The 26,863-nt window shown below is 44.9% G+C and overlaps 1 protein-coding gene across 1 annotated transcript in view; it reads left to right on the forward strand.

Annotated features, from left to right (window-relative positions):
• The window catches only part of DNAH9 (dynein axonemal heavy chain 9), a 206,270-nt gene that overhangs the window by 52,338 nt on the left and 127,069 nt on the right, over positions 1 to 26,863 (forward strand). The window contains exons 11-12 of the mRNA XM_056866930.1: positions 9,239 to 9,499; positions 25,161 to 25,586. Coding sequence (XP_056722908.1) covers positions 9,239 to 9,499; positions 25,161 to 25,586 — 687 coding nt within the window. The remainder of the gene's footprint in view (positions 1 to 9,238; positions 9,500 to 25,160; positions 25,587 to 26,863) is intronic.

The raw sequence follows: 26,863 nt of genomic DNA on the forward strand, positions 1-26,863 counted from the left end.
TCTGCTGTGGCAGAGGCGAATGTACACACCCCTGTGTGGTTGCAGCCGGGTTTATTTATTTAAAGTGGTTCCTTAAGTGTACGCAAATGGGAATATCCACAAAACCTTTCCCCAACTGACTTCTTGAGCTGGATCTACACATGAACACATGAAGCTGCCTTATACTGAATCAGACCCTTGGTACATCAAAGTCAGTATTGTCTATCAGACGGGCAGTGGCTCTCCAGTGTCTCAGGCAGAGGTCTTTCACATCACCTACTTGCCTAGTCCCTTTAACTGGAGATGACAGGGATTGAACCTGGGACCTTCTGCATGCCAAGCAGATGCTCTACCACTGAGCCACAGCTCCTCTCCAACAGACAACAGATACTGTAGTAGAGGTTGGCAACCAGGGGTTCTTGGGCCAAATCTTTTTTAGTGTGAGGTGCTTCCTGGATTGCTGACCTAGGGGGCAAGAAAGATGTGGAGAAAGTAGCTTTTGTGGCTGCTTATCCTGACGGCAAGTCACTTCAAGGAACATAGGTTGATGGACTGGTCTTACCATCCTTTCCCCTCTCCCTGACTGTCCCTCCAGAACCAATTGCTCACCAGGGTTGTTTGATAATTCACAGTGGGTAGCTGTGTTAGTCTGTCTGCAGTAGTAGAAAAGAGCAAGAGTCCAGTAGCACCTTAAAGACTAACAAAAGTATTTTCTGGCAGGGTATGAGCTTTCGTGAGCCACAGCTCAGGGTTGTTTGAGCTCAAGAGGCAGTCATTTGTGTTTTTAAAGGTTGCTCTTATTTCACAGGGAAATTTAAAGATACAACTGGGTTGCAGTTGGCTTGGATGGGGATGGCGGCAGAACCTCAGTAGCTCTTAGAAAAGAAATCTGACTGGGTTTTCTTTTTTCTTAATGACCATTCTTTGGGCAGTTCTTATCAGGAGATCCAGAAGGTACAATAGAGAGGCTCAATATGATTTCCTCTGAGGTTCTATCTGCCAGTTATTCAATGAATGTAACAACAGAATATGGTCTTCCTCAGACGGGTTGTTGCTTTATTTTGGGGACTTACATCTTCTCTTTTGTAATCTTAGATCATAGTTTGGCTTCTCTCTAAGCAGCTCTATCTTCAAAAGCATGATGGTTGTTGTTTTTTAATCCTTGGCTGGTCAAAATGACTGCCTTTTCAGAACCTTTATTCTTTTGCCTCCATGCCACATTTCTTTGGAGGGCTGTAGTGTCGTAGAAAAGTAGACGTTTCCCTTTGTATAGGAGGAGCATAGAAGGAAGGAGAAGCTTTTTCATAGCCTCTGAAAAGCAAATTGCATTCCACTCATCTTTCGGTGTCTGAGGTAATCGTTTAGAGTTACTTTTGTTAAAGGTGCGTCATTGAATTCCAGACTCCTGTCTCTCCTGCTGCAGCAATTAATTGGTGGCCTTTCTGATGTTACATACTTAGTCCCAAAGCCTAGTACAGACAACCGGATTTAAAAAGCCTGCTGGGAGCCTACTGGGCAAACTCTCTGTTCTTCAACGCTCTTATTTTTTGTGTGTGTGTGTGTCTGTGTAGGATTTTTCTTTCTGTCACTGGGAGTCACAAAGTGCTTGGACTGCTTTGTTCTTCCCACCAGTAACTGCAAATCCATCCTGGGATTCTTTAAAAAAAGACACCTCTTCTATTCCTCAATTAAGATGGAAACATCATATTTGATTAGTTAGGGCTTTGGGGGTTTGGCATTCTTATACCACCAAGGTCTAGCAATGTTTTGGGTGTTCTCTTGTCTTTGTCTGTATGGTCTTGCATGGAAGGGAAGGAGCATGCCAAAATCACTGGGGTAGTCATTATCACTATCATCCATTCAATTTCTTTTCCATGCCATCAACTGCTTTTGAAGTTAGTCATTTCCTCTTCACTCTCTGGCATTACCTTTACTGCCCAGTTTCCGGGTAGTCAATACAGTCCTTGGAGAACGTTTGCTTTCTTTTGTATTCATCTTCACAACTGTTGATTACAAAGTTAAAAACAACAACAAAGATGGACATGAAGTCAGTTGGCTGCTGCCTCTGTGGATATTTTGGTGCTTTTATCTGTTGTTGTTGCTTTATTGGTTGCTTTATTGTTGCTATAGTTTCAATTAATGTTTGTTGTAAGCCACCTTGAATAGGCGCTCATGGAAAGACAGGATATAGATAAATAAATAGAAACCCAAGAAATTAGAAGTGAAATATTCTAGTATTTTATTATTTTTTAAGCTTCTTTCGTTTCTTTCTCACTTTCCATATACACCTTGAGGTAGAGATAGGTAACAACTCTGTCAGCCATAAACTTGAATCCAGAGTTGCCAACTAGGGGAGTTTCCAGATATTTGGGGGCAGGGCCTGCAGAGTGTGGGGCGGGGAAGCCATAGAGTCAGCGATGCCATGTACCCACTTCTAGTGGGAGGACTCCTGCCGATCCTCCCTGATCTTGTCACTGTGGTGCCTTGACAGCATTTCTGCCAAAGGAATGGAGACGGGGAAGTGGAAATGATAGCTCATGACACCTTTATGTCATTTCTGGCTAAAAACTGGAAGTGATATCGCCATATTGCAGTGACACTTTAGGAATCCCCAGATCTCTATGGTCAAATGATAGAGATCTGTGGGGTTCCTAGAGTATCACCACAACTTACAGATTTTTTTTTCTGGACATGATGTCAAGGTGTCTCAGTGCGCTGGCTATGGAAGAGGGGAGGGGAGAGGGAAGACTCTGAGGCCACTGAAGAACATCCAATCCCCAATACTGGCCTCTCCTGTGGATTCTTTAAACCACAATCACCCATAATCAGTTAAAATGGGGGACACAAGCTTTGATTAAAGGGTTGGTAGCATGTAAGCTATGTGCTTCCTAAAGGTCTCTTATTTGGGAACCTGCTATATTTTATTTATGAGATAAGTAGAAATCACTTTTTATAGATATTGGACTAGCAGACAAGACACAGATGGAGATGAACAACAAAGGTTTATTTAACTGAAAATATATTATTTAATAGGGTAATTATTTTGTGTGGATAGCTTCAATAAAAAAAAAAACTGGCTCTCAACTTCACCTCCATAGGTTACACCTCCATAGGTTACCCAGTGAGAGTAACCACTTTGTATCTGAGCCCCAGTTAAAATAAATAAACCCTGAGGAAAGATTTGATTTCTTCTTTCTCCAGACAGCCTACCTTAGCTTACAAGGTTTCACTGGAAGATATTTCCATAACAGACAAGATCCGTTCCAGGTTCAAGGTTGCTGTTTTAGCACACAGAGCTCCTGTCCACAGAATGTGTACATATAAATTAAGAATGTCAAGCCTTTACAGGATATTTGTCTCACTTAAAGAAGCTTTCTTCCCTAAGCTGACCCCAAACCTGAACTAAAAGCCAAATAAAAACCGGACTAAACCGATGCTCTTAACCAGAGCCACGAAATTTCCTGTCTGAAGAAACAAATTATTCTTCACCCTTCTTAAGCTGAGGCTGGTTCACCCACCTCCCATTCAGTGGAGTTCCATGGATTCTGATTGACTGACAATCACTTGGATTTGCATGAGGCAAAATCATAGGAATTGTTTCAGAGCCCTGGAAGAGAGGCAGGATCGTGTGTGTGTGTGTGTGTGGTGTTATTGTCATAGCAATGACACCATTTCTGCCCATTCCCACTGCTGGAGCCTTCCGCCACAGAACTCTCAAGACTTGGCAAACATAGAGACCACCCTTCAAAGCTCCATTTCCTCCAAGGGGAATTGATGTCTGCAGTCTGGAATTCAGTGTGGTGTAGTGATGATGAGCGGTAGTTTGGAGTGGTGGACTCTAATCTGGAGAACCGGGTTTGATTCTCCCACTCCTCCACGTGAGTGGCGGATGCTAATCTGGCGAACTGGGTTGGTTTCTCCACTCCTCCACATGAAGCCAGCTGGGTGACCTTGGGCTAGTCACAGTTCTCTCAACCTCACCTACCTCACAGGGTGTCTGTGGTGGGGAGGGGAAGGGAAGGTGATTGTAAGCCGGTTTGATTCTCCCTTAAGTGGTAGAGAAAGTTGGCATATAAAAACCAACTTCTTCCAGAGGAACTTCAGCCCCCACCTGGAGGTTGTCAATCCTGCTGATTCCCAACCAGCAGGTTCTTTTTAATGGTTGGTCTTGCTAGCATAGCCGCAGAACACACTCTCTAGGGCATAAGGCAAATGTTACATGCAAACACATATCAGGGTAGCCTGATAGCTTTCCTGAAATAGGAGAAGCCAGTTCCATTGGATCGTGTTTAGGAGTAGTAGAGTGGTGAGAAGGAAGGAGCATTTACACTTTCCTTCCTGCTGCTTCCCCAGTCCAAATTATATCCCAATCCCCCAGTTGCCCCCCCCCCCCACTACTTCCTCTTCACGGTTTCAAATGTATAATTATGAGACCTTGGAGAGCCGCTACCAGTCTGTGTAGACGTTACTGACCTTGATGGACCAAAGATCTGATTCAGTATAAGGCAGCTTCATGTGTGTGTTCATGTTATGTATGAGGAGAAATGTACATTTGAAGCTGTATGGGAGAGAGGAAAGGAGGAGACTTGTATTTGGAAAATGATGGGCAGGAAAAAGGCTACGTAACCTCCCGCTCAGTTCTCCACTTCCAATTTTTCCTGTTTCAAAAGGACCTTCTAACTGCCATTGCACCCTTTTGCATTGGGACAACCAGGGTCATCTAGTCCAACACCCTGCACAATGCAGGAAATTCACAACTACCTCCCCCCCCACACCCCCAGGGACCCCTACTCCATGCCCAAAAGATGGCCAAGACACCCTTCCTCTGATGAGCTGCCTAAGGTTATAGAATCAGCATGTTTGTCTAATTTGGGCCAAAATGCTAAGATTTCACAGTTTGCTTTTAGTGGCTACTGGGACTAGTTGGGCTTTAGGAAGTTTTTCCTTCCTTTGTCAGAGGAGCTTGTATGAAGGGACCCTTATTTTGCTTTGATGCATTTTCTTCTTTCCTTATTTTATGCATTCCAAAGTGGCATCTTTCAGATGTAACCCAGGTTCTTAATATCCTGTGCTGCTTTTGTTTTAGCTTTCCGTTACCGTTGTGTACTTTAAGTCTTTTCTCAAGGTTCTTAAAAGAAGGTTTTGTCTGGAAATTCTATGGCATCTCACAATGAGCCTGTTGGATTGCGTTTACAGCCTTTCCTTTTATGTGGCTGTTATAAGGCTTGGGCAGATCTGACAGGTCAATCCCTTGGTTGCCTCATCAGAGCACTTAAAACCTGATAAACTTTCCATTCACACATGTATTCATTCAGCACACAATTACGTATTGCAGGCTGAAGGTTATAAGCCAGATCTGAAATCAGCAAAGCTCTTGCTTCAATTTTCTCAAATCTCCAAAGATTTTTTTTAAATGAACAAAAAAAGTTGCTGCTGAGTTTTGCTGACTGAAGTGCTTCTGCACCCCCAGCAAGCAAAGCATAATTTCGCCTCCTCCAGCAGAACAACAGGAGATGAAAATGGATTAGCTGTTCAGGGAAGGAATATACAAAGGGCAGCGCTCCACTCTAAGCTTACACAAAATGCCTGCCACTTACTTGAGGCGATTATAGGCTGTATAAAATCTGTGCTGAAAATGGCATGGAATCCCAGACCAATTATATGCCTGCCTTTCTCTGTTGGCAGAGGTGGTACCCTGAGGCTGTAGAGCTTACTCTTCCAGGGTAAATGGAAAGACACTGTGTTTCAGGTAGTTCTGTAGAATTTTGGCTCTTTTTTGTAAATTAATTGGTGCTTTCACAGGTTTTGGAGTGAGCTTTTCATTAACAAGTATGGTTACCATAGAATCATAGAGTTGGAAGGGACCACCAAGGTCATCTAGTCCACCCCCCTGCACAATGCAGGAAATTCACAACTACCTCCCCCTCCACACACCCTCAGTGGCCCCTATTCCATGTCCAGAAGATGGCCAAGATGCCCTCCCTCTCATGATCTGCCTAAGGTAATAGAATCAGCATTGCTGACAGATGGCCATCTAGCCTCTGCTTAAAAACCTCATTTCTTATAGCCCCTTAAAAACCTCATTTCTTATAGTTCCTCAGTGAAAGAGGCTACATATTAATCTTTATAAAAATGAAAGCTGGGAATTGAGAGAACCCGGTACACAGACTCTTATATTATATTGCTATAATGCTATTCAGCTGCCAATTCAACCCAAAGCAAATAACCTATATGGAAATGGCTTGCATTTAGAGAGAGGGGAAGGGGAAGGCAGGGAAAGATCTGCTCCGCCAACTCATGCAAGCTTTCCCACAGGATCCTACATCATTGTGCAATGGAAAGGAAGGAAAGTGTTTTCCACATATCAAATCAGAACACTGGTATTACAGTAAAGCAGAAATCCCCAACGTGATATCTGTGGGTGCCGTGACACACGCCAACACCTTACTTAGTGCCCACCAAGTGTTTTTAGAAAGTGGGCTGGGCCAGATGGGCCTTTTTGAGTTTCTGGTGTTTATGGTATAATGCCGACAGTGCTTTCTATAAAGTACTTTACCTGTGCAAACAGCAGAGTAATATTCTTAAAACACAGTGGGACTTCCTTCTGGCTCAACATAATAGGGCAGCTTGGCTACAATGCTTAATGTACCTAACTGGAACTTGTACTGAAGTCATCAGAATCTTTCTAGTTGAATATGTTTTTATAATTTAAGGAGGAATATGATAACATCACTGCATCAAACTTTGTTAACTTTTCAAAAATCATTTATGTTCCTATCAAAGTCTGGCCAGATATCTCTCTTACTATACAGGTTGCACGTGCAACTAGCTCTCCCCAGCCCTTCAGCATCAACTGTTGTTACAAGAAATAGTGCAGATTGAATATGGCTAGGTGTGTGTAAATGGATAGCCAGGAAAAGAAACATTTTCCCCCTTTTCCTTTTGCACAAGTGTTAGATGCCTGCAAAATGAAGACTTATATTGCCAGATGAGAGTTTCTTAGCTAGCTCGATATGTTGACTTATTTTGTATGTATGACAGAAAATATTTTTAAACAATATGCTAATTTTAAAAGGCATCCTGTTAAACAGAGCTTCTGTCTGAAATGCTGAAGAGCTACTATCAGAGTTATGCATAACCTGGCAATTTGTGGTTGGCTCCACCTCCTGTGGCAGCCATTTTGTGGTTGCAGCCAACACCCTATGTCAGAATTCCAAAAGTGCCCATAGGTTCAAGAAGGTTGGGGGCCTCCGCAGTAAAGTACCAGTGTTCTGATTTGATTAGGGCTGTTGAATTTAAAAAAATTCGGTATAGTTCGGATTCGGCCTAATTCGGCCCGTTTAGATTCGGGATATGCCGAAGTCCGAACTCCCCCACTTCGGATCCGTTCAATTGGGCGGGAATTCAAAGTTCGGAAAAAAAATTCGGCCGAATAAAGCCATTAAAAACACAACCGCGCCTTTCTGCAACTCGGGGGGGGGGCATTTTTGGGGTTAGAGGTCCCAAACTTTCAGCAGAGCTTCAAAGAACGTTTATTGAAAGACTCCCCAAGTTTTGTAAAGATTGGGTCAGGGGGGGCTGAGATATCCCCCCCACCCTTAATGTGCATCTCTCAGCAGAGCTTGCCGCCCATGCACAAAGCTCCCAGCCCCGACAACAGTTTGCAAAACAACTGCAAAGCAACACAACCTTGTAAAACAACACCTTTGCAACAGGGAAAACCAGAAGACACACAACTGAAACCTCCCCCCCTCAAACCAGGGAGCGAGAGACTCGAGGGGGAACACACACCCCAGGCAGAACCGACGAAAGCCCCCTGGAGAAGATGCACACAGGATCGACTGATCCATTCATCCCAATAGAGAAAAGGGGAAAGGGGAAAGGGGAAAGCCCATATCTCGGGACCCCCTGACCCAATGTTCACAAAACTTGGGTGGTCTCTTAAGAACACTGGTCTGAAACTCCGCTCAAAGTTTGGGATCTGCACCCCCAAAAATGCGCCCCCTGCAACCACGGAAAGAGAAAAGGGGGGAGGCGATATTTCTGCCCCCACTGAACCCATCTTTACAAAACTTGGGTGGTATCTTAAGAATAATTGTCTAAAGCTATGCTGAAAGTTTGGGGGCTATATCCCCCAAAAAGCGCCCCCTGCAGCCACATATATGGAAAAAGGGGGGAGGGAAAAGGGGGAGAGCCCATATCTCGAGACCCCCTGACCCAATGTTTACAAAACTTGGGGGGTATCTTAAGAAGCTTCATCTGAAGCTCCACTGAAAGTTTGGGGTCTGTACCCCCAAAAATGCACCCCCTGCAGCCATGGAAAGAAAAAGGGGGGGAGCCCATATCTTGGGACCCCCTGACCCAATGTTTATAAAACTTGGGGGGTATCTTAAGAAGCTTCATCTGAAGCTCCACTGAAAGTTTTGTGTCTGTACCCCAAAAAATTCGCCCGCTGCAGCCACAGAAAGGAGCAAATGTGCACAAGCACTCCCCACACACACACGAGGATTTCACTCTCTCTCTCTCTCTCTCCCTGGCCGGGCTGCACATCAGCTGATTCCTCCAGCACTCAATCCTGACTGATTGGCCAGAAGAAGACCCAGCTTGGCCACCGATTGGCCGGGGGAGGAGAATGCTGCTTACTGACGGTTATGCTGCTTACTGACGGCCCCGAATTTGCTGGATTTATTTGCGAACTCCCGAACTCGCTGAATTCGGCCCCCCCGGTTGCCCGCCAGTTTTGAGTTCGGTTCCTCCCGAACGAAAAACCACTGAATCGGGAAATTCGGCTGATTTTCGGTCGGGCCGAACCGAATCAACAGCCCTAGATTTGATATGTAGACAATGCTTTTCTCCCATTTAATAAAGTGAAATAGTTGTTGTGCGCTATTCAGCTTACTGAATCTAGTTCCTAGCATCCATTTAAACACCTGAATCGATGATCCATTTCAATCTCTGTCCACACTTTTTATAATTCACAGTGGGTAGCCGTGTTAGTCTGTTTGCAGTAGTCAAAAAGGGCAAGAGTCCAGTAGCACCTTAAAGACTAACAAAAATATTTTCTGGTAGGGTATGAGCTTTCGTGAGCCACAGCTCACTTCTTCAGATACTTTTTATAGTGATCTATTGACTAGCGTGAAATCTATTAAGATCTTCCCTTCCAGCATATTCCTTTTTCAAATACTCTCTGTCCCCTGTAAGTGCCCCATAATTCTAATTCCATGTCTCCTGGCTGAGTTTTCTACTTTCCTTGTTCTAGGTGGATGATCTAAAAGCCAAGCTGGCAGCCCAAGAAGTGGAGCTGAAACAGAAGAATGAGGATGCGGACAAGCTGATCCAGGTGGTGGGCATAGAGACGGAGAAAGTGAGCAAGGAGAAGGCCATTGCTGATGACGAGGAACGGAAGGTGGCCTTAATTACCCAAGAGGTCCAGCAGAAGCAGAGAGACTGTGAGGAGGACCTAACAAAAGCTGAACCTGCTCTTGCTGCTGCCCAGACAGCTCTTAACACACTCAATAAGGTACAGGCCATTTACAGTGAAGTAACTTTTCACATTAAAAGTTGCAATTATATGCACAACATTTACCCAGGAATTTGCCCTACTGAACATAGAAGTAAGCAAGCATGCACTGGATTGTACTGCATGGTTCTCTTGACCTGAGGATTCATTTCTGTGGATAACATGGGAAAAGCACCTCATTTATTGCTGAGTAACAGACTCGTAGCAATGACCAAGCTCAGTACAGAAAAGCTTCCTTTCTGTCGGCTCTTCTGATATTTTTGTACACATTTTAAAGTAATCCTCTGAAATGGAAACATTCTGTAGGAATTGGTTATATTAACATAACTATGCTAGAGCTATATCAATAAAGAAGACTCAACAGAAGAACTAGGGAGGGGCCATGGCTCAGTGGTAGAGCATCTGCTTGGCATGCAGAAGGTCCCAGGTTCGATCCCCGGCATCTCCAGTTAAAGGGACTAGGCAAGTAGGTGATGTTTAAGACCTCTGCCTGAGACTCTGGAGAGCCACTGCCTGTCCCAGTAGACAATACAGACTTTGATGGACCAAGGGTCTGATTCAGTATAAGGCAGCTTCATGTGTTCATGTGTAGATCCAGCTCAAGAAGTCAGTTGGGGAAAGGTTTTGTGGATATTCCCATTTGCGTACACTTAAGGAACCACTTTAAATAAATAAACCCCGCTGCAACCACACAGGGGTGTGTACATTTGCCTCTGCCACAGCAGCAGCAAGTCGAGTAGGAACGGTGTCTGCACATGTTCACACCCTACTCACTTCAGTTTCCCCTCCCCCAGCCTGACCCACCCTTGCATGATGGCAATCATGCAGGGATCTCTGGTGGCTCTGAAAGTTCTCTTCTTTTACCCTGCTGAGGCTCACTATAACAGTACATTACAGCTGGGCAGGGAAAGGAGAAAAATCCTTTAAAGTGCTAAAGGAAGCAGCAGTGCCATTTTGAAGGCATTAGCTGTGCCTTCCCTCTCTGTAGTGGCTGTGGGCAGGTGTGTCCACGTAGACATTCCCCCACAGCCACTCCACAAAATTCTCTTTGGCCACAGTTAAAACAGGTTTATTGTAAATATGGTTTAAAGGGACAAGCCCTGGCAGGGAACACCATGAGTCCTACACAGAATGAGTATAACATGAGGACATTTCCCTCATGATGGCAGTGTGGTGTAGTGGTTAAGAGCAGTGGTTTGGAGTGGTGGACTCCCACTCCTCCACATTAGCGGTGGACGCTAATCTGGTGAACCAGGTTGGTTTCCCTATTCCTCCACAAGAAGCTAGCTGGGTGACCTTGGGCTAGTCACAGCTCTCTTAGAGCTCTCTCTGCCCCATCTACCTCACAGGATATCTGTTGTGGGGAGGGGAAGTGAAGGTGATTGTAAGCCGGTTTGATTCTTCCTTAAGTGGTAGAGAAAGTCAGCATATAAAAACCAACTCTTCTTCTTTAATATGAGGCTTTTCTGCTTTCTATGAAGGTTAAAAATACTCATATTGGGCTAGAAGATGCTATTTGTGGTGTTCCCAGCACACCAAGAGGAACAATTCTTGGGCCACTATCTTAATGTACTTAAGTGCATTCAGGGGTTGACGTTTTCATTGTTTTGCATTGCGAGTAGGCTAAATGAAGACAACGCAAATTGTTAAAACCAGACAAAAGCAGGTAGTAGCTTTCAAATTGATTCTGTTTTCAGCAATGTCACAGTGTGATTCGTTGGCAGGAGCTGTGTGTCTGGAAATAAAATCCTAACGCAAGAGGAAAATGTTTGGATGTCAACTCTGGTTTCATGTTGAAACTATATAACATCTCATTAAGGCAAGATTAATGGGAAGCCTGAAGCTTCCCTGGAGACCGAGGCCAGGCAGCATTTACAGAGTGCGAGAAGCCACATCCTCCTCCTTACCTGCGTCAGAGAGTTTAGCCCATCCGTTGACATGAATAATAGGCTGTATTTGTGTGTTTATTAATAAGGAGTTACAGCCGGTAATGCAGATATATTTACATTGTGCTTTCATATGGGGCAGTGGTAGAGGAAGCAATCAGCATAGGCCATTGGTAGAAAGAAAAGGGAGGGAGGGCTGGGAGAGGGAATATTGATGAATGTCAAGATAGATCTCTTTGTCTTTGAAATTCAATCATGCTGCTGTCTAATATGTGGTGGTCATAAATAGCTCAATTTTAAAAATGCCACTGATGCAGAATATTTCTTCATTAATGCCCAAATGCTCAAGAGTATCCATTGAATAGTGGATTTTATTTTGAATGAGCTGTCCCATGCTGTCTATCTAATCTTCAAGATGGCTCTGTTTAAGCAGGAAGAACATTCTTAAAGAACTAGGGGTGTGCATCAGGAAAAAATTCAGTATATTTCAGATCCAGATTTCATGGAATGCATAATTATTGGTATTTCGGATTACTTGGGTCTCCAATGTCAGTTCAGTATTCGGACTCAGGACTTTTGGGGATTCTGAAATTATTCAGGCTCATTATTCTCTCTGTGGAGAATTTTTCTTGGGGGCTGGAGGGGCAGTTTTTCCACCAAATGACACCAAAATTGTAGCACAGCTGAAGCTGCCTGTCCACTAAAGAACTCTCAAGTTTCAAGTGAATTGGATCAAGAGGTGAACAAGGTGCCCCCAGCCATCCTCCAATGTTTCATATGGGGAAAAAACGTCTGGTTTCTCTAGAGCAAAAATAGCCAAACACACAAGAACAAGCAACCAAAAGCCTCTCAATGCAAAAAGAATCAACAAGCCCAACAGAACCAGCATCAAACCAGAGAATCTCAGCAGAGCCACAGACCAATGTGGCAAGTCACACCAGAGAATCCAAGCTAAACCAACTGGAACAAGGGAAGGGAGTCCAGCCCAAGAGAACCAATGTTAAGCCACAGAAGTCAAGTAGAGCCCAGGGCCAATGTGGTGGCTCAAGCCCGACAGAACCAGTGTCAAAACAAGACAGCCAGTGTGGTGTAGTGGTTAAAGTGTTAGACTAGGATGTGAGAAACTCAAGCTTGAATCCCCACTCTGCCAGGGAAGTTTGCTGGGTGACCTTGGGCCAGTCACACACTCTGAGCCTAAACTACCTCACGGTTGTTGCGAGGATAAAACGGAGGAGAGGTGAATGATGTAAGCCACTTTGGGTCCCTGTTGGGAAAAAAGGCAGGATATAAATAAAGTAAATAATAATAAAATAATAAAGAGAACCCCAGCGGAATCAACCTGGCAAGCTCCCTCTAAGGTGAGATCACATTTGTCTGTGAGAGCTACCGCCCCTCCCCCTGCCATTGCCTGAGAAACCTGCAAAAAGCGGCCACTGCATTGTCTTTAGTTTGGTTAAAGCCCATACCATGGCTAAGCATTCTTCCTTCTCCACCATGGCACATTGTGGTTTTCTAGGAATCAGCTTTCTATTAAGATAGATTGCTGTTACCTGATCGGGAGGAATATAAATCAAATTGGTCTTACCCCTGTCTTTATTGGGACTCGTATGCCGAGTTTACCCTGAGCCATCCAGAAGCAGATATTTAAGGGTCCCAGGTACACACCTCCCCTGCCCCACTTGCACTTTGGTTGAATTGGCAGACAAGCTCAACCCCATACCTTTTACTCTAGATGAGTTTGGCCTGTTGCATATAAGTGCTAACCGTGTTTTCTCCTCCACATATGCAATTCTTACAAACCATTCTTTACAGAAATGTGGTCTTAACAACTTAATATTCATGTCTCTGGTTTTGTCTGGGTCCTTGCTGGTAAACACAAAAGGGTTCATATCCTTGAGTCTCTCTTGATATCTGGGTCGGTTTGTTCGCAGTAGATTGTTGCTTGCTCCTCTTCACTGGATGCATCATCAGCATCTTGTCTCCTTGGAATTTCATGCTCTGGACGTCCACTGCGAATTGTACTTTAGGTAGTAGTTGAAGATCAAACAGTTCTGACTGGCTCTGTTCACCTTTCAAATTAGTGGATTCTGCAGACATGATACTTGCCACAGTCACTTTGTCATCGGGAAGGCTCAGTTGCTCTGCTGTTTCTTTTTCCTGTCTTTCAACTTGATCCTTGAGTTGTAAGGTTTCCTTTTCATGTGAAGTACCGTATATACCCGTGTATAAGCCGACCCACCTATAAGCCGAGGTGCCTAATTTCTCCCCAAAAATGGGGAAAAATTAGGCACCCGCGTATAAGCCGAGGGTCGTCTTATAACCCCTCCCCCCCCGCAGGCTTACCTTCTGGGCTCCTGGCGGTGGGAAGCGGCGGATCCGGCGGGGGCGGCCTTCCTGCAGCTGCAGGAGCCCCCCCCCCCAGGCCGCTCCTGGCGGCGGGAAGTGGCGCGGGCCCGGCGGCGCGGCCTCCCTGCGGCCGCAGGGGGCCTTTGGAGGCCGCTCCCGGCCGGGAAAAGGCGGCGGCGGTAAGTTCCCCCCTCCCCCCTCCCTCCCCCCTCTACCGTATTGACCTGCGTATAAGCCGAGTTCGGCTTTTTCAGTCCTTTTTTTGGGCTGAAAAACTCGGCTTATACGCGAGTATATACGGTAGTTATCTTTAACAGTTCTTTCTCTTCCATCGTTTTTTCCAGTGTGGAACTCTTGGGAGGAGTTTTCAGCTTGCTGTTGATTAGTTAAAAAACTGTGCAGCTGGAATATCTTCTATAAGGCTGTCAGTCACTCTCTCTTTCGCCTCTGGTGGATCTGAATTGATACATTCAGTTTCCGTAGCAACCCTTGTATCTGTAGGCCTAGTGTGCATTTTTGAAGCCTGTTCTTGAGTTCTGCTTCTAGTAATTGTTTAAATAGATTTTGCCTGTGCAGCCAAGTCATTTCCCACCAACATAGGGGTGACGAAATCTTCCCACATGCCTACAATCCATTTTTCTTGATATCCTTTATATTTGATGGGTTCTGCCAAGTCCACATCAAAGTCTGGGCCGCTTATTCCTCTGATTTTACATTTCTTGCCTGGAAGATACTGTTCCTTCTTTACAACTTGAGGGATCATTAAGGATATCTCGGCTCCTGTATCTCTCCAGCATAATACATTTTGGTGTTTAATCTCCATAGGTTCAAGATAGTCTTTGTTAAGAACCTCCTCAGCTGTCCATATGTATGAGTCTCTGGCAGGTCTCTCAGATTTTGGCTCTTCAGGCTGTTTTCTATTCTGTGATTCAGCTATGGTTTCTATTTTCTTGACTAGCCTGACAAATTTGGCGGGAACTGGAGATTTTCTGTTTCCTAATTTGGGGCAGTTAGATTTTATGTGCCCTGGTTCCTGACAATTGAAACAGACAATTCCTCTCCCCCTAGCTTGTTCTGGTGGGTTCTGCCTCGCTGGTGTTGTGCCTAAGTAATCATACCTGCAGCAACTTCAGATATACCCGCATTTTACAGGCAAGCATGCATGCAAAAGCTGTTAGCTGGCAGAAGCCGCTTCTCAGTAACCCTTCCCCCTTCCCTGCATAAGAGCCCGCTCTCCCTCCCCTTCAGCGAGTAACTAGTTTGCACCGAAGAACGCGCACACACACACATTCCAAGGGCTGGAAAAGTCTCCCCTTTGCATAAGGAGCGACCCGGGAGCGCCTTCCCCCTCCCCTTTGCAATAAAGTTTTCGCTTTCAAGGGAACACTCTGAACTCAATAGAATAGGCTCTATTCATAAATGTTGCAAAGAGCATACACGCATGCGCTCCAGCAAAGCTAGGATCGCCTGTTCAGAAAAAGTATCTTCTTCTGTTGCAATGTGAAAAGTCTATATAATCTTTTGCTGTTGCCCCACCTCAGTGTGTGACTGGATCTTAGTCCCCGTTGGCTTCAGATCCTGCTTTCACCCAGCTATGGTATATTGATCAATAAAACTGGCTGTAAGCTCAAACCAACCTCCTTCCCTCATTCTTTAATCGGATTCTATGGGAATTGGGGAGCACATCACTGGGTTGGTTTTTAAGGTCTCAGCTTTCTCAGAGGTGTTGTGCTCCCCCCCATTCTCGTAGAGTCCAATGAGAGCAATGAGGGCAGGAGGTTGGTTTGATTACAGTTTGCTTTATTGGCCAAAAAGTCATGTGATGCAGGTATGATTACTCAGGCGCAATATTCCTCCCTTTTTCTTTTACCTTTGGATGCTTCCAAAGGGAGAAAGGTGCATGGAAAGTCAGGGTTCCAGTAGGCTGGTGTTTAGGAAAGGAACGAAGGATCATTACCTTTCCAGGGGCCCCATGAGGGCCATGAGGGGGGATGTCAACAGGCATTGCAACTAAGTGTGAGCTGTCAATGACGGACCTTATTAATCGCTCAAAATATGGAATACAATCAAGGAAACAGAATAATGCTTGCTAATACACAACCAATAAAACCACATCACTTTCTTCCAACTTCCCCCACCAAACACATTATTTTACCAATCAAAGGCAGCTGTGGTTTGATCACCTCTAGGATGGACTGAAGTCTGATTATATGGTTAAACATAATAATCAATGATGTGTGTGGCTGGCCACTTGTGATGGTCACCTAGAAGTACACAGAGTTCCAGGGCTCGGACATCTGAGTCCCCCCCCCCCCACACACACACACGCACCCAGCAATCAGATACATTCAGAGTAAGAGCAACTCGTCCTCCCAAGTCAGCAAAAAAAGATTCTTGGCAGGGGCTGAGAGCTGGGCTGAAGATTGCAACTTTTTGGTACATTGGGTGGGGGGGGGGGTGATGGGCTTGCTGGCAGGGGCTGGAGCAGCTTAAGGCACTTAAGAAGTTCATTGTGATCCTGAGAAAGTTCATTGTGATCCTGAGAGTTACTGGAGGAAAACTGATTCAAAGTCACTTTGAAGAAACAGGACTAAAGTCACTGGAGAAAATGAAAGTCACTTAGGCAGAGTCTACTTGAAGAAAACTGAAAGTCACTGAGTCAAAGTTACTGAAGTAGAGTCACTGAAGAGAACGGAATTATAGGTTCAGGGGGTGCCACAAACAGTCTTCTTTGAACAGCAAAGATGACAATCAGACTGTAAACAAAGTGAGTGGCACAAGTAGAGAGAGACCCAGTTAATCTAAGGGGCTTCTTGGGCTCTCCTGTTGATTTTTCAAACGCAAGGGATCACGTTGCTCCACCTGTCATCTGTCATCTGGTGCACAGACAGGTTTTATGTGGGAGTAATGGACTCAAGCCTTAAAAACGCCTTCAACTTTCACTGCTGTTGGACCAACGAGGCTGCTCAGCAATTGGGGTGAGCTCCTGGATAAGAACTTCAGGAACCAGCACGGAAGGGCAGGCAGGCTGCAATGGGATGGCATCATTCATCTGTTGATCGACAGAAGAAAAACTGGGCCAGATTGTGCACAATACAAGGCAAAGGTTCTTCCCCCCCATACTTTTCTGGGCGACTGGGCTGCTCTGATGCATGTGAGTGCCAGGGGAGTGATGTCTCCCGGGCTGGGGCGGGGAATGTGAGTTTTGAGCATCTGGTTCATGCGGTTTACTTTTCCAGATGCTTGTGGACGGTGTGCTGAGTGTGTGGTGACCATTTCATGTCCAGAAAAGTTACTCACAGGCTGTGTGAGTGCTGATTACAAAAGGCAACTTGTTATCTCTTTCCAAACCCATCTTTTGGTTCACTGGACCTTTCTAGGGAAAAATCCACAAAAGCCAAAAGATGTTCCTTGCATCTATGGGGAGGGGCATCTCTGCAAAAGTCCACTTGCCACTTCTCCGGGTCTCTCTTGCCCGAAAGTGAGGGGTTTGACACAACAGGCACGGCACTAAGACCTGGTCGATTCCTTCACGGGAGGACGAAAACGCAAATTCAAAGCTCATGCAGCACGTCCCTATGTAAGACAGTGCATACCATTCAGCCGTCTCTCACTCTTACAGAAGGGATACCACCCCTCTTTCCCCTCCTGTTCTCAAGTTCCACCATACTCACCGGGAATCTCGGGTGTGATGTCCCTGGGCGTGTGGTGGATCCAACCTCCTTAGGCAGGCGTTCAGTAGCGTTCCTCCGGGTCTGCCTCTCTGAGGAAAGACTGGGTTCCCCCCAACAAAGGAGTTGAGTGCGCGCTGGTAATCAGAATTCCCCATCGAGGTTTCTCCGGGAAGCTGTGGCCTGAAAGCTGACTGCTCTAAGCTCGAGCCTGTCTCCCAACAGGATGTTTAGGGCAGAGTCCTCAGGCCTGCTGTCCCTGTTCGGGCGCCAATGTTGTGCTCCCCCATTCTTGTAGAGTCCAATGAGAGCAATGAGGGCAGGAGGTTGGTTTGATTACAGCTTGCTTTATTGGCCAAGAAGTCATAACTGGGTGAGCCAGGATACAGACAAACAGCTCTGCGATCCTGTCGCACCAAGGCAGGGCAAATGCAAGAGGTTTTATAGACATTTGACATTCCAATGATACAATTCTCTTAACATCCAATTCTAGCTTGTCAATGCAACGTCATTAGTTTCTTCAGCGCGTGCGCGAGCCTCGCGACATTAATGAATGGAGCTTGTTTCCTTGAGAAAGTTCATAGCGTTCTCTTTGCAGAGCGATGCGAAAGTTACTGAAGGGGAGGGGGGGAAACGCCAGAGCATTCCTTATCAGACATTGGAATGTATGTGCGTGCATGCTAACTTGTTACTGACTTGAAGTGTATGCAAGAGAAAGGAAAGGGGGGCCACTGGGAAGTGGCTTCTGTGATTTTGCTTGTAAGCAGCTTCTGCCAGCTAATGGCTTTTGCGAGTCAGTGGCTTATGCGTGTAGCTTGCGTGTATGTCTGAATGTGATGCAGGTATGATTACTCAGGTGCAACAGAGCTGGACCAAAATTTCTTCCCTGGAGGTTGGAACAAGGATCCTCCTAACTATCCTTCTATCTCATCTATTAAAACAGCAGCTTCATCAACTGTTTTCAATTTCTTGTCCCTCAAGTACCATTTCCATTGTGAGGGAACCTGTCTGTAAAATTGTTCCAGACCCATCCGTTTTTTCGGTTCCTCAAAAGTTTTCAGTTTGCTCCCTTCAGTCTGTCTAGCCAAGGCTCTGACCAAGTGACAACGTATTTGTGATAAGCTTTCACCTGGCTTTCTTCAAATGTCTCTGAAAGCTTTACGGCTTTGCTCTGCAGTAAGGCCATATCTTACTTGCACTCTTTCTTTATATAACAAGTAATTTGAGGTTTTCTCATCCCTCATTTCTGAGTATACTTCACTCAGTCCCCCACAAATCTGTGGTCTAAAATAAATCATTCTGTCCTCCTTTGGGACTCCAAAATCTCTACAAGCTCTCTCAAAACTGACAAATAATGTCTCCACATCATCCCCTTTCTGGTATCTGGGAAACTTCTTCCGTTCTACTGTGGGACCTTCTATATTTCTTTGAGGAAGGGATAATTCTGCCCTTAACTGAATTTTCCTCATCTTTAGTTCAAACATCTCTTTCTCATGTTCTCTTTCAGCTTCTTTCCCCCTTTGTCTCTCTTGGTGTGCCATTTGATCTCTCTCATGTTCTCTCTCAACCTCAGTCCTACATTTCTCTTTTTCTGCTTCAATTTTTGCTTTTTCTGCTTTAATTTTTGGCTAATTCCTCTTCTTTTTCTGCTTCAGTTTGAGCTAATTCAACTTTTATTCACATCACTTCCACTTCATAACTAGGATTTTCTTCAGTGGTAGTTTCCCCCTCACTATCACCTGTGGCCTCTCTCACTCTGCATGGAGGTGCCATTTCTGACAGGAATTTCTGACAGACTTATTCAATATGTTTATTTTCTATGGGTTTTCCTTCTTGTGGGCGTTATTTTCATATCCCACCGCTGCCACCAAATAATAGATGTCATGGATCGAGGGGGAGAACAATCTTTCAATGGAATTATGTCTGTCAGAAATTGATGGTAGAGAGGCTTAGTGAGGTAAAAGTTCAAAACAACAGATTTTATTAATAACAGCAACATAGGATGAGGATTTTAAACAGGCAAACTTGGTTTCAGAATGGTAATATTGGTCGTAAACCAATAAAGAGTAGACACTTCATACTTATATATATGTACAAGAGAGGAATGGTTGTTTTCAGATGGTAACATTACATTCATTTCAAAATGCTGGACACTTGTTTTCACTGAGAGGCTTGCTTTAGTTTATCAGTTACTTGTTCAGATTTCACTTGAGTTTACTTAAAACACAAGGTTGCTTCCGTTTTCTGGAGTACGGAACTAAACAAAAAACTTTGCCAGTTTAATCCTTAATCTTTAAACTGGACTGGGTTCACTCTGGACTCTAGAGAATAATTCTCCTCAACCCTTTAGGGATCCCTCAATACACTTGAGTTGACTTCACTCTCCCTGGTTTTGAGAACTCTCTTTCCCTCAGAGCTCTCTCTCAATTTCAGTACCAAGACACACTCTATACAATTAGAGTTAACGTCCTTATGAACCAGTTGCTGACTTTGTCTTGGTCAAACAACTTAAATAGTGTTCTTTTGATTTTAACTGAGGACAAATCCTCCTCAGACAGCCCTCTGCTCTCACTAGCTGCCTAGAGCTCTGTCCGTACTGAACTCTGGTACTGAACAGAACTCTCTCTCCCTCCCTGAATGTTACCATTTCATTGGCCACTCCCAGAATTCCTTAGCAGTCAATCAACTGGTTCCTAAGCCAGAACATCCTGGATTCTTGCATTCTTCACAGTCTCCTTTGCCATCTTCCACCAGTGGGTAAAGATTTTTTTTTGTTTCATTTGGCGTTCCAAAACACAAACAGAAAGGGGAAGAAAGAACTTCAACCCAGAAACAACAGGTACCCAATAAGGTTGACCAAAAACCTAATAATAGACAGAATACCAAAAAAAAAAAAAAAATTTAACAAAGCTTTAATATATTGCAAATCATTAAAAAGTCCATCAAAACTAGATACATTTTGGCCAACAGGCCTTCCTCGGTGGTATACATTGTTAAAATACACAGTATAAAGTACAGTAAATATAAAATACAGCAATTTTGACCAAGCTATAAAACATGCATAAAAAGTAGGGGCAGTTCATTAGCTAGATAATCCCCCCTATGGAATAACTTGGACCCTCCAGTATCATTTTTCAGATAGTTGTTATATCTGGTCCAAATATCTTAGTAAGCAAGGTCAGTATAAATCCTAGCTCCATGGTGAGTACGCATCCACAACCAGGAAGCAAAATATAACTCAAGGTAAGCAAAATATATCAGTAGCAGATACATGAGAACTCCTCTCCAAAGCCCATTCTAAGGTGGAGCTGTTGAGTATTGCTGCTGGTACTGTGGGTGGCTACATCTGGCAAACTCCCCTTCAAGTGTGACTCCATTTGCAGAATAATTCAGAACCCAAGGCACTGCAAAAGGCTGTCTTTGTGGCTTTAAAACAGATGTCATTGTTCCTAACTAGCAAATAAATGAAAGGATTTCTGCTCCAGGTAGACTCTGCTGTCAGACAAATCATTCAAGCCTTTGTTCAAGAATGGCATTGCCAGAAGAGTTTAGCTAAAGGGTATGTAGCTACTTTGCAGCTGTAACCCCTCCCTCTCATTCACCCACCCACCTACCCACACACACACTAGTATTTCTGATACAGGACTTCAACCTGACAGCGTATCTCAAGCTGTTGTCAGTGTGGGACTTGCCACATTCGCAGCAGCAGAAGCATAATTTCTCAGAGCTGCTCAAAGCAAAGCAGAATAGAGCCTGTTCACATCTGGAAACAGCTTGCACAGTTTGCTTGGTTTTAATGCAGATTTGCTGAACCTCCTGAGGTTCTGTGTAAATAGTCAAATGCTCCTCTCCGCTGGAAGGTCTGAATTTGCAGTCAGAGGCCTCTCACAGTATCTTCCGACCCCAAGGCAGAGCCCATGAACAAGAGCAGATTTATCTGCCTTGGCATGTGTGAGCAGAAGGCACAGCTTTTGTTCTGGTTTCCTCACATTGCTTTCATTCAGTATAGAACCCTATATACTGAGATGATTCCTGGACAGCAGCTTTCCCCGTTGCTTGTTTTGTGCTTCGATATTCAGAAAAGAAGATGAAGCAAAGCCAAAAGTTGCAATTAAAAGTTTAATATAAAGTTCCTGTTTGCAGTAAGAAATATATTATAAAATTCCCCATGTGTTTTGAGATTCTTCCTGAAATGAATTTTTATGACAGATGCAGACAGGGCCCAAATGCTAGGTGTTTCATTATCTACTCCCAGGGAAGTTATTTCAGGAGGAGGGGCTGTGGCTCAGTGGCAGTGCATCTGCTTGGCATGCAGAAGGTCCCAGGTTCAATCCCTGACATCTCCAGTTAAAGAATCTGGTAGCAGATGATGTGAAAGACCTTTGCCTGAGAGCCATCGCCAGTCTGATTAGACAAGACTGACTGTAACAGACCAATGGTATGTGTGATCATGTGAATTTTAAAAAGTTGTTTTTTATACCCTGCTTTTTCTCTACTGTGAGGAGTATTAAAGTGGCTTACAATTGCCTTCCCTTCTCACCCACATTAGGCGCCTTTTGGGGTAGGTGTGGCTCAGAGAGTTCTGAAGGAACTGTGACTGGGCCAAGGTCACCCAGCAGGCTTCATGTGGAAGAGTGGGGAATCAAACCCGGTTCTCCAGATTAGAGTCCACCTCTTTTAACCACCATACCACACTGGCAGTGTTAGGTTTCATCGTTTTAAATAATTAGCCTGCAGATCAGGTCAGGCTTAATCCTTGCTTCCCCAGGCTACAGTCCTGATCCATTTAATGGTTCCATATAGCAGCTATTTAAAAAGGGGAAAACCCCACCTGGGAGCTCCATACATAGAATTCTGTGTGTCACATATGCTTTCTGGCCATTTCAAACAGTGCCACGCTTCCCCTCCCCACCTTTGGCCCATAATTACACCGTTTTGCTTTGCCATTGTCTTTGGCCTCTTGCAGATTACTGTTCTAAACTGGATGTTATCCATTGTTGACCTGATTCTGAGTAAAGCAATACATTTCATACAGCATGTTTCAGTCCATCTATAAGTCATCTCGAAAGCATTCTGGCCATTTCAAACAGTGCCATTCTTCCCCTCCCCGCCTTTCTTTTAGCAGAGCATTCTTTTCCAGCTTTTTTTGAACATTCTAACATTAGCTCTATAGCACCATAGAAACACAATGCACCTGAATGCTGCTGATATAGCAGTTCAGTGCTATATCACCAGCATTTGGATGCATTGGGCTGCTATGGTGTTATAGTGCTAACCTTAGAACATTTTTTAAAAGCTGGAAAAGAACATGCCATGGAAAAAGGTGGGGGAAAAGCTGTTCTTTTGGAAGCGCTCCAGACATTTTAAACAGCACACTGCTTCGATTCACACGTGCAAGGAAAAACTGAAAATGGGAGAAAGCCAACTGGACACAAGCAGCTTTGTCTGAAAAGGTAAAAAAGAAATCTGTTAGCAGCTGGGATCCAAAATAGTTGTGTCTGAAATGACACAAAAAATTTGTTAGCAACCGGTTGCTCAAACGGATTATAAGCGTCGTTTGAAAGGGGCCTTCTTCTCTAGCATTAGTAGTGCCCCCTTCCTTTGATTGCTCTGTCAGAAGAGTTTCCTATCAAAATGGGCTGTTTCCAGGTTGACTTGCGTTGTATGCCATGCTTTGGCAAGCCTGCCAGTCAGGTGCAGAGCAGTTTCTATAGGCTTTAGGGTTGATTATGTAAATGTACCAAGAGACTATCAGGGCAGGAATCCCTGGTGTGGATCGCAGCTTGCTGTCTCAGGCTGTCACGTTTTCTGGATGTCAGCATGAGACACATGTTTCTTCTCAGTTCGATGTGACAGATCCTTGGCACGAGGGTTCGTGTGGCATAAAGCCAATCCATTCGGTGTGCTAATATCCCTTGCAAAAATCTCTGTGCTGTAGAGGTTGACTGCTGTAGCAAACTGTACTATCAGTGCTATGATGGGTGGGTTAAACTCTGCTTCAAGAATTAGCTTTTGCCTGATAAAGGAGTCTTATGCCGACTGTTTCCACCACAGTTAAGATTTGCTTTGAAGAAATGAGTGACCCAGTAAATGAGAACCAGGTATCATGTGGTGTTTTTGAAAAGGTATCCTTAAATAATTTGGCTGGATTAATGTAAAAATAAAGAAAACATCTCTTAGTGTCAAAAGAATGTTTGGTTACCTGTTAGGATTTTGTCTGTGCTGGTGTCAGAAGGCGGCTTCAGTGCTCCACAAAGAATCCCTCTCTTTCAGTGGAGACGGTGTTTCTCAGAGATAAAGAGGGTGTTGTGTAGTGATTTGATGGCACATAATACACATTGGCTATCATATACAAAGCCCTTCATGGGCTTGGACCCTCATGTCTGCAAGACTTCCTCTCCACCTGTGTCCTGCAGCGACAACTTCACTGAACTGTGGGCTCAACTTGACACGAAGGTGTCTCCGAGTTCACACACAGGGGTGCTTCCTGGAGGGTTGGGCTCTTGAAAATGGCACAGGAAGGAAGAGGAGGTTCTCCCCACCACCACTGAGGAATGCTAATTGCCGTTTATTGCCTGAGAGCCAGCGTGGTGTAGTGGTTAAGAGCGGTGGTTTGGAGTTGTGGATTCTAATTTGGAGAACCGGGTTTGATTCCGCACTCCTACACATGAGCGGCGGATGCTAATCTGGTGAACCAGGTTGGTTTCCCCACTCCTTCACATGAAGTCAGCTGGGTGACCTTGGGCGAGTCACAGGTCTCTTAAAGCTCTCTCAGCCCCACCAACCTCACAGGGTGTCTGTTGTGGGGAACGGAAGGCGATTGTAAGCCGATTTGATTCTTTCTTGAGTGGCAGAGAAAGTCGGCATATAAAAACCAACTCTTCTTCTTTTGGCTCTTTGGTGCTATATCATTTGGAATTTTTTTTACAATTTGTAAAATTGCATTTTTATGTGATATATTGAATCAGACTTTTGCAGTGTTTTGTATCTGACACCTATATCCTGTGCTTGTAGGGCACACATCAGGCTTTTTTTTTACTGGTGTGTGTGTGTGTCCTTTTGATTCATTGAAGACATCTGTCTGTTTTTTACAGAGATGTTTTTCCTGAATAGTGAATGGCCATGCAGTGAAACTCACCTTAGGGGACTCCCTGCTGCCAGATGGAACAGGGTTTCCAAGAGGGCACAGTCATATCTGAGTCACCAACTGGCTTCTTGCTCATGAGACTTGGCTCCCCATATAGACGCAACTACTCCACAATAAGTGTGTAAGAGACCACCACCCTGTGCAGTATTGCACGAACCCACTCTGAATTAAACTTGATCGGAATTTATAAGCCAGCTATTTTTATCAGTTCTCCAATTAATAGTCATATTTAGATCCCCTCTGCAGGTCCAGACATACATTGTTGATTTCCAGGCATCCTGATCTTTTTGTTGTTGTCCTTTTCCCCCTATCCCTGATAAATGTGTAATCTAATTGTGCATTTTTAATGGCCTGAGAGTCGTTTGAGATGCTGAAGGCACACGACCCGCTCTCATCTAACAAGCCAGCAGAGGCCCCTGTGCCACTAGAGGGATTCATTGCTTCACGTCGGATGAGTCATAATATTTAAAATTCAGAGCACTGCTCCTGGCTTCAAAGCTCCTCTCTCAGATTGATAGCTCTGGAGCCTGACTCCATTACCAGCAAAGTAAAAAAGAAAATCCATTCATTTTCATCTAACAACCTTGTTTCCCCCCCTCCCTCCTTTCCAGACCAATCTGACAGAGCTGAAGTCATTTGGATCACCGCCTTCTGCTGTCAGCAACGTCACTGCTGCCGTGATGGTGCTCATGGCTCCGGGCGGGAAGGTCCCGAAGGACAGAAACTGGAAAGCAGCCAAGGTGGCCATGTCAAAGGTGGATGGCTTCCTGGACTCCTTGGTCAACTTCGACAAAGAGAACATACACGAGAGCTGCCTTCGAGCCCTGCAGCCCTACCTGCAGGATCCGGAGTTCAACCCTGAGTTTGTGACATCCAAGTCCTACGCAGCTGCTGGCCTCTGCTCCTGGGTCATCAACATCGTGCGCTTCTATGAAGTGTATTGTGATGTGGAGCCCAAGCGGCAGGCCCTGAGCAAAGCGAATGCTGAACTGGCTGCTGCTCAAGAAAAGCTGGCTAGCATAAAGGCCAAAATTGTGGTAAGAACAAAAGCAGCCTGTGATTCAGGTTTTATAGTTCAGTTAGTATTGTCAGTGATGCACTGGGCAGTACCACGTTTGTGCCAGTAGATGGATGGCTGTGTGTGTGTGTTAAGTGCCGTCAAGTTGCTACCTACTTATGGCGGCTCTATCAATTAATGGCCTCTATCAATTAGCAACATCCTGTTGTTAACAGCTTTGCTCAGGTCTTGCAAATCCATTTCATGTTGGATTTTCCTCTTTTCCCAATGGCTGTACAATGTGCCATTTCTGAACACATGGGTACGTTACTCTAAGAAGTTCCATAAAACCAGGTCCCTGTGGATCAAATTTTATCAAGTTTTATCCTGCAATCACAACGGATCTCTCAACTACATAGATCAGTTCCCCTTAAGGTTGCCGGCCACAGGTTGAGAAAATCCTGGAGATTTGGAGGTGGCGTCTTGGGAGGGTGAGGTCTGGAGAGGGAAACAACCTCAGTAAGGCATATGGCCATAGACTCCATGTTCCAAAGCAGCCATTTTCTCCAGGGGAACTGATCTCTGCCATCTGGAGAACAGTTATAATTCCAAGAGATTTCCAGCCTTCACCTGGAGTTTGGCAACCCTAGCCCCCCTGGAGGAACTGGCTGATTTGGAGGGTGGAGTCTATGCCATTACACCCTTCTGAGGTCTCTCCTCTCCTCAAACCCTCCCCTCCCCAGGTTCCACACCTCAAATCTCCAGGAATTTTCCAACCTGGAGTTGGAAAGCCTATCTCCTTCCCACCCAACAGCCTTAGGTTTTCCATCTCCTCCCCCCACCCCCACAGCCTTGGAAAACTACAGTCTTTCTCCACAATGGGGACCAAAGCAGTGACTGATCCAAAACCTCCCAGTGAGCTTCCACAGCAAGATGGGAATTCAAGCCTGAGTCTCCCAGACCCTACGCTGAAGCTCTACCCGCTACTCCACACTGGCTCTCATAGGGTGGCTGCTGTTGAACAGCAGCAAGAAGCCAGGGCTAGTTGAGTCATGCAAGTCAGATGGTATCAAGTCACCCAGGGTTTGCTGCCAACCGCCAGGTGGGACCTGGATATATCCTGGAATTACAGCTGAACTCCAGATGACAGAGATCTGTCCCCCAGAAGAAAATGGCTGCTTTGGAGGGTGGACTCCATGGCATTATACCCTGCTGAGCCTCTTCCCTCCCCAAACTCTGCTCTCCTCAGACTCTACGACAAAATCTCTGGAACTTCCCAACCTGGAGCTGGCAACCTTAGCCAGGCCTGGCCCCAGT

This window comes from Euleptes europaea, chromosome 1, assembly GCF_029931775.1.
Source record: "Euleptes europaea isolate rEulEur1 chromosome 1, rEulEur1.hap1, whole genome shotgun sequence".
Classification (NCBI taxonomy): Eukaryota; Metazoa; Chordata; class Lepidosauria; order Squamata; family Sphaerodactylidae; genus Euleptes; species Euleptes europaea.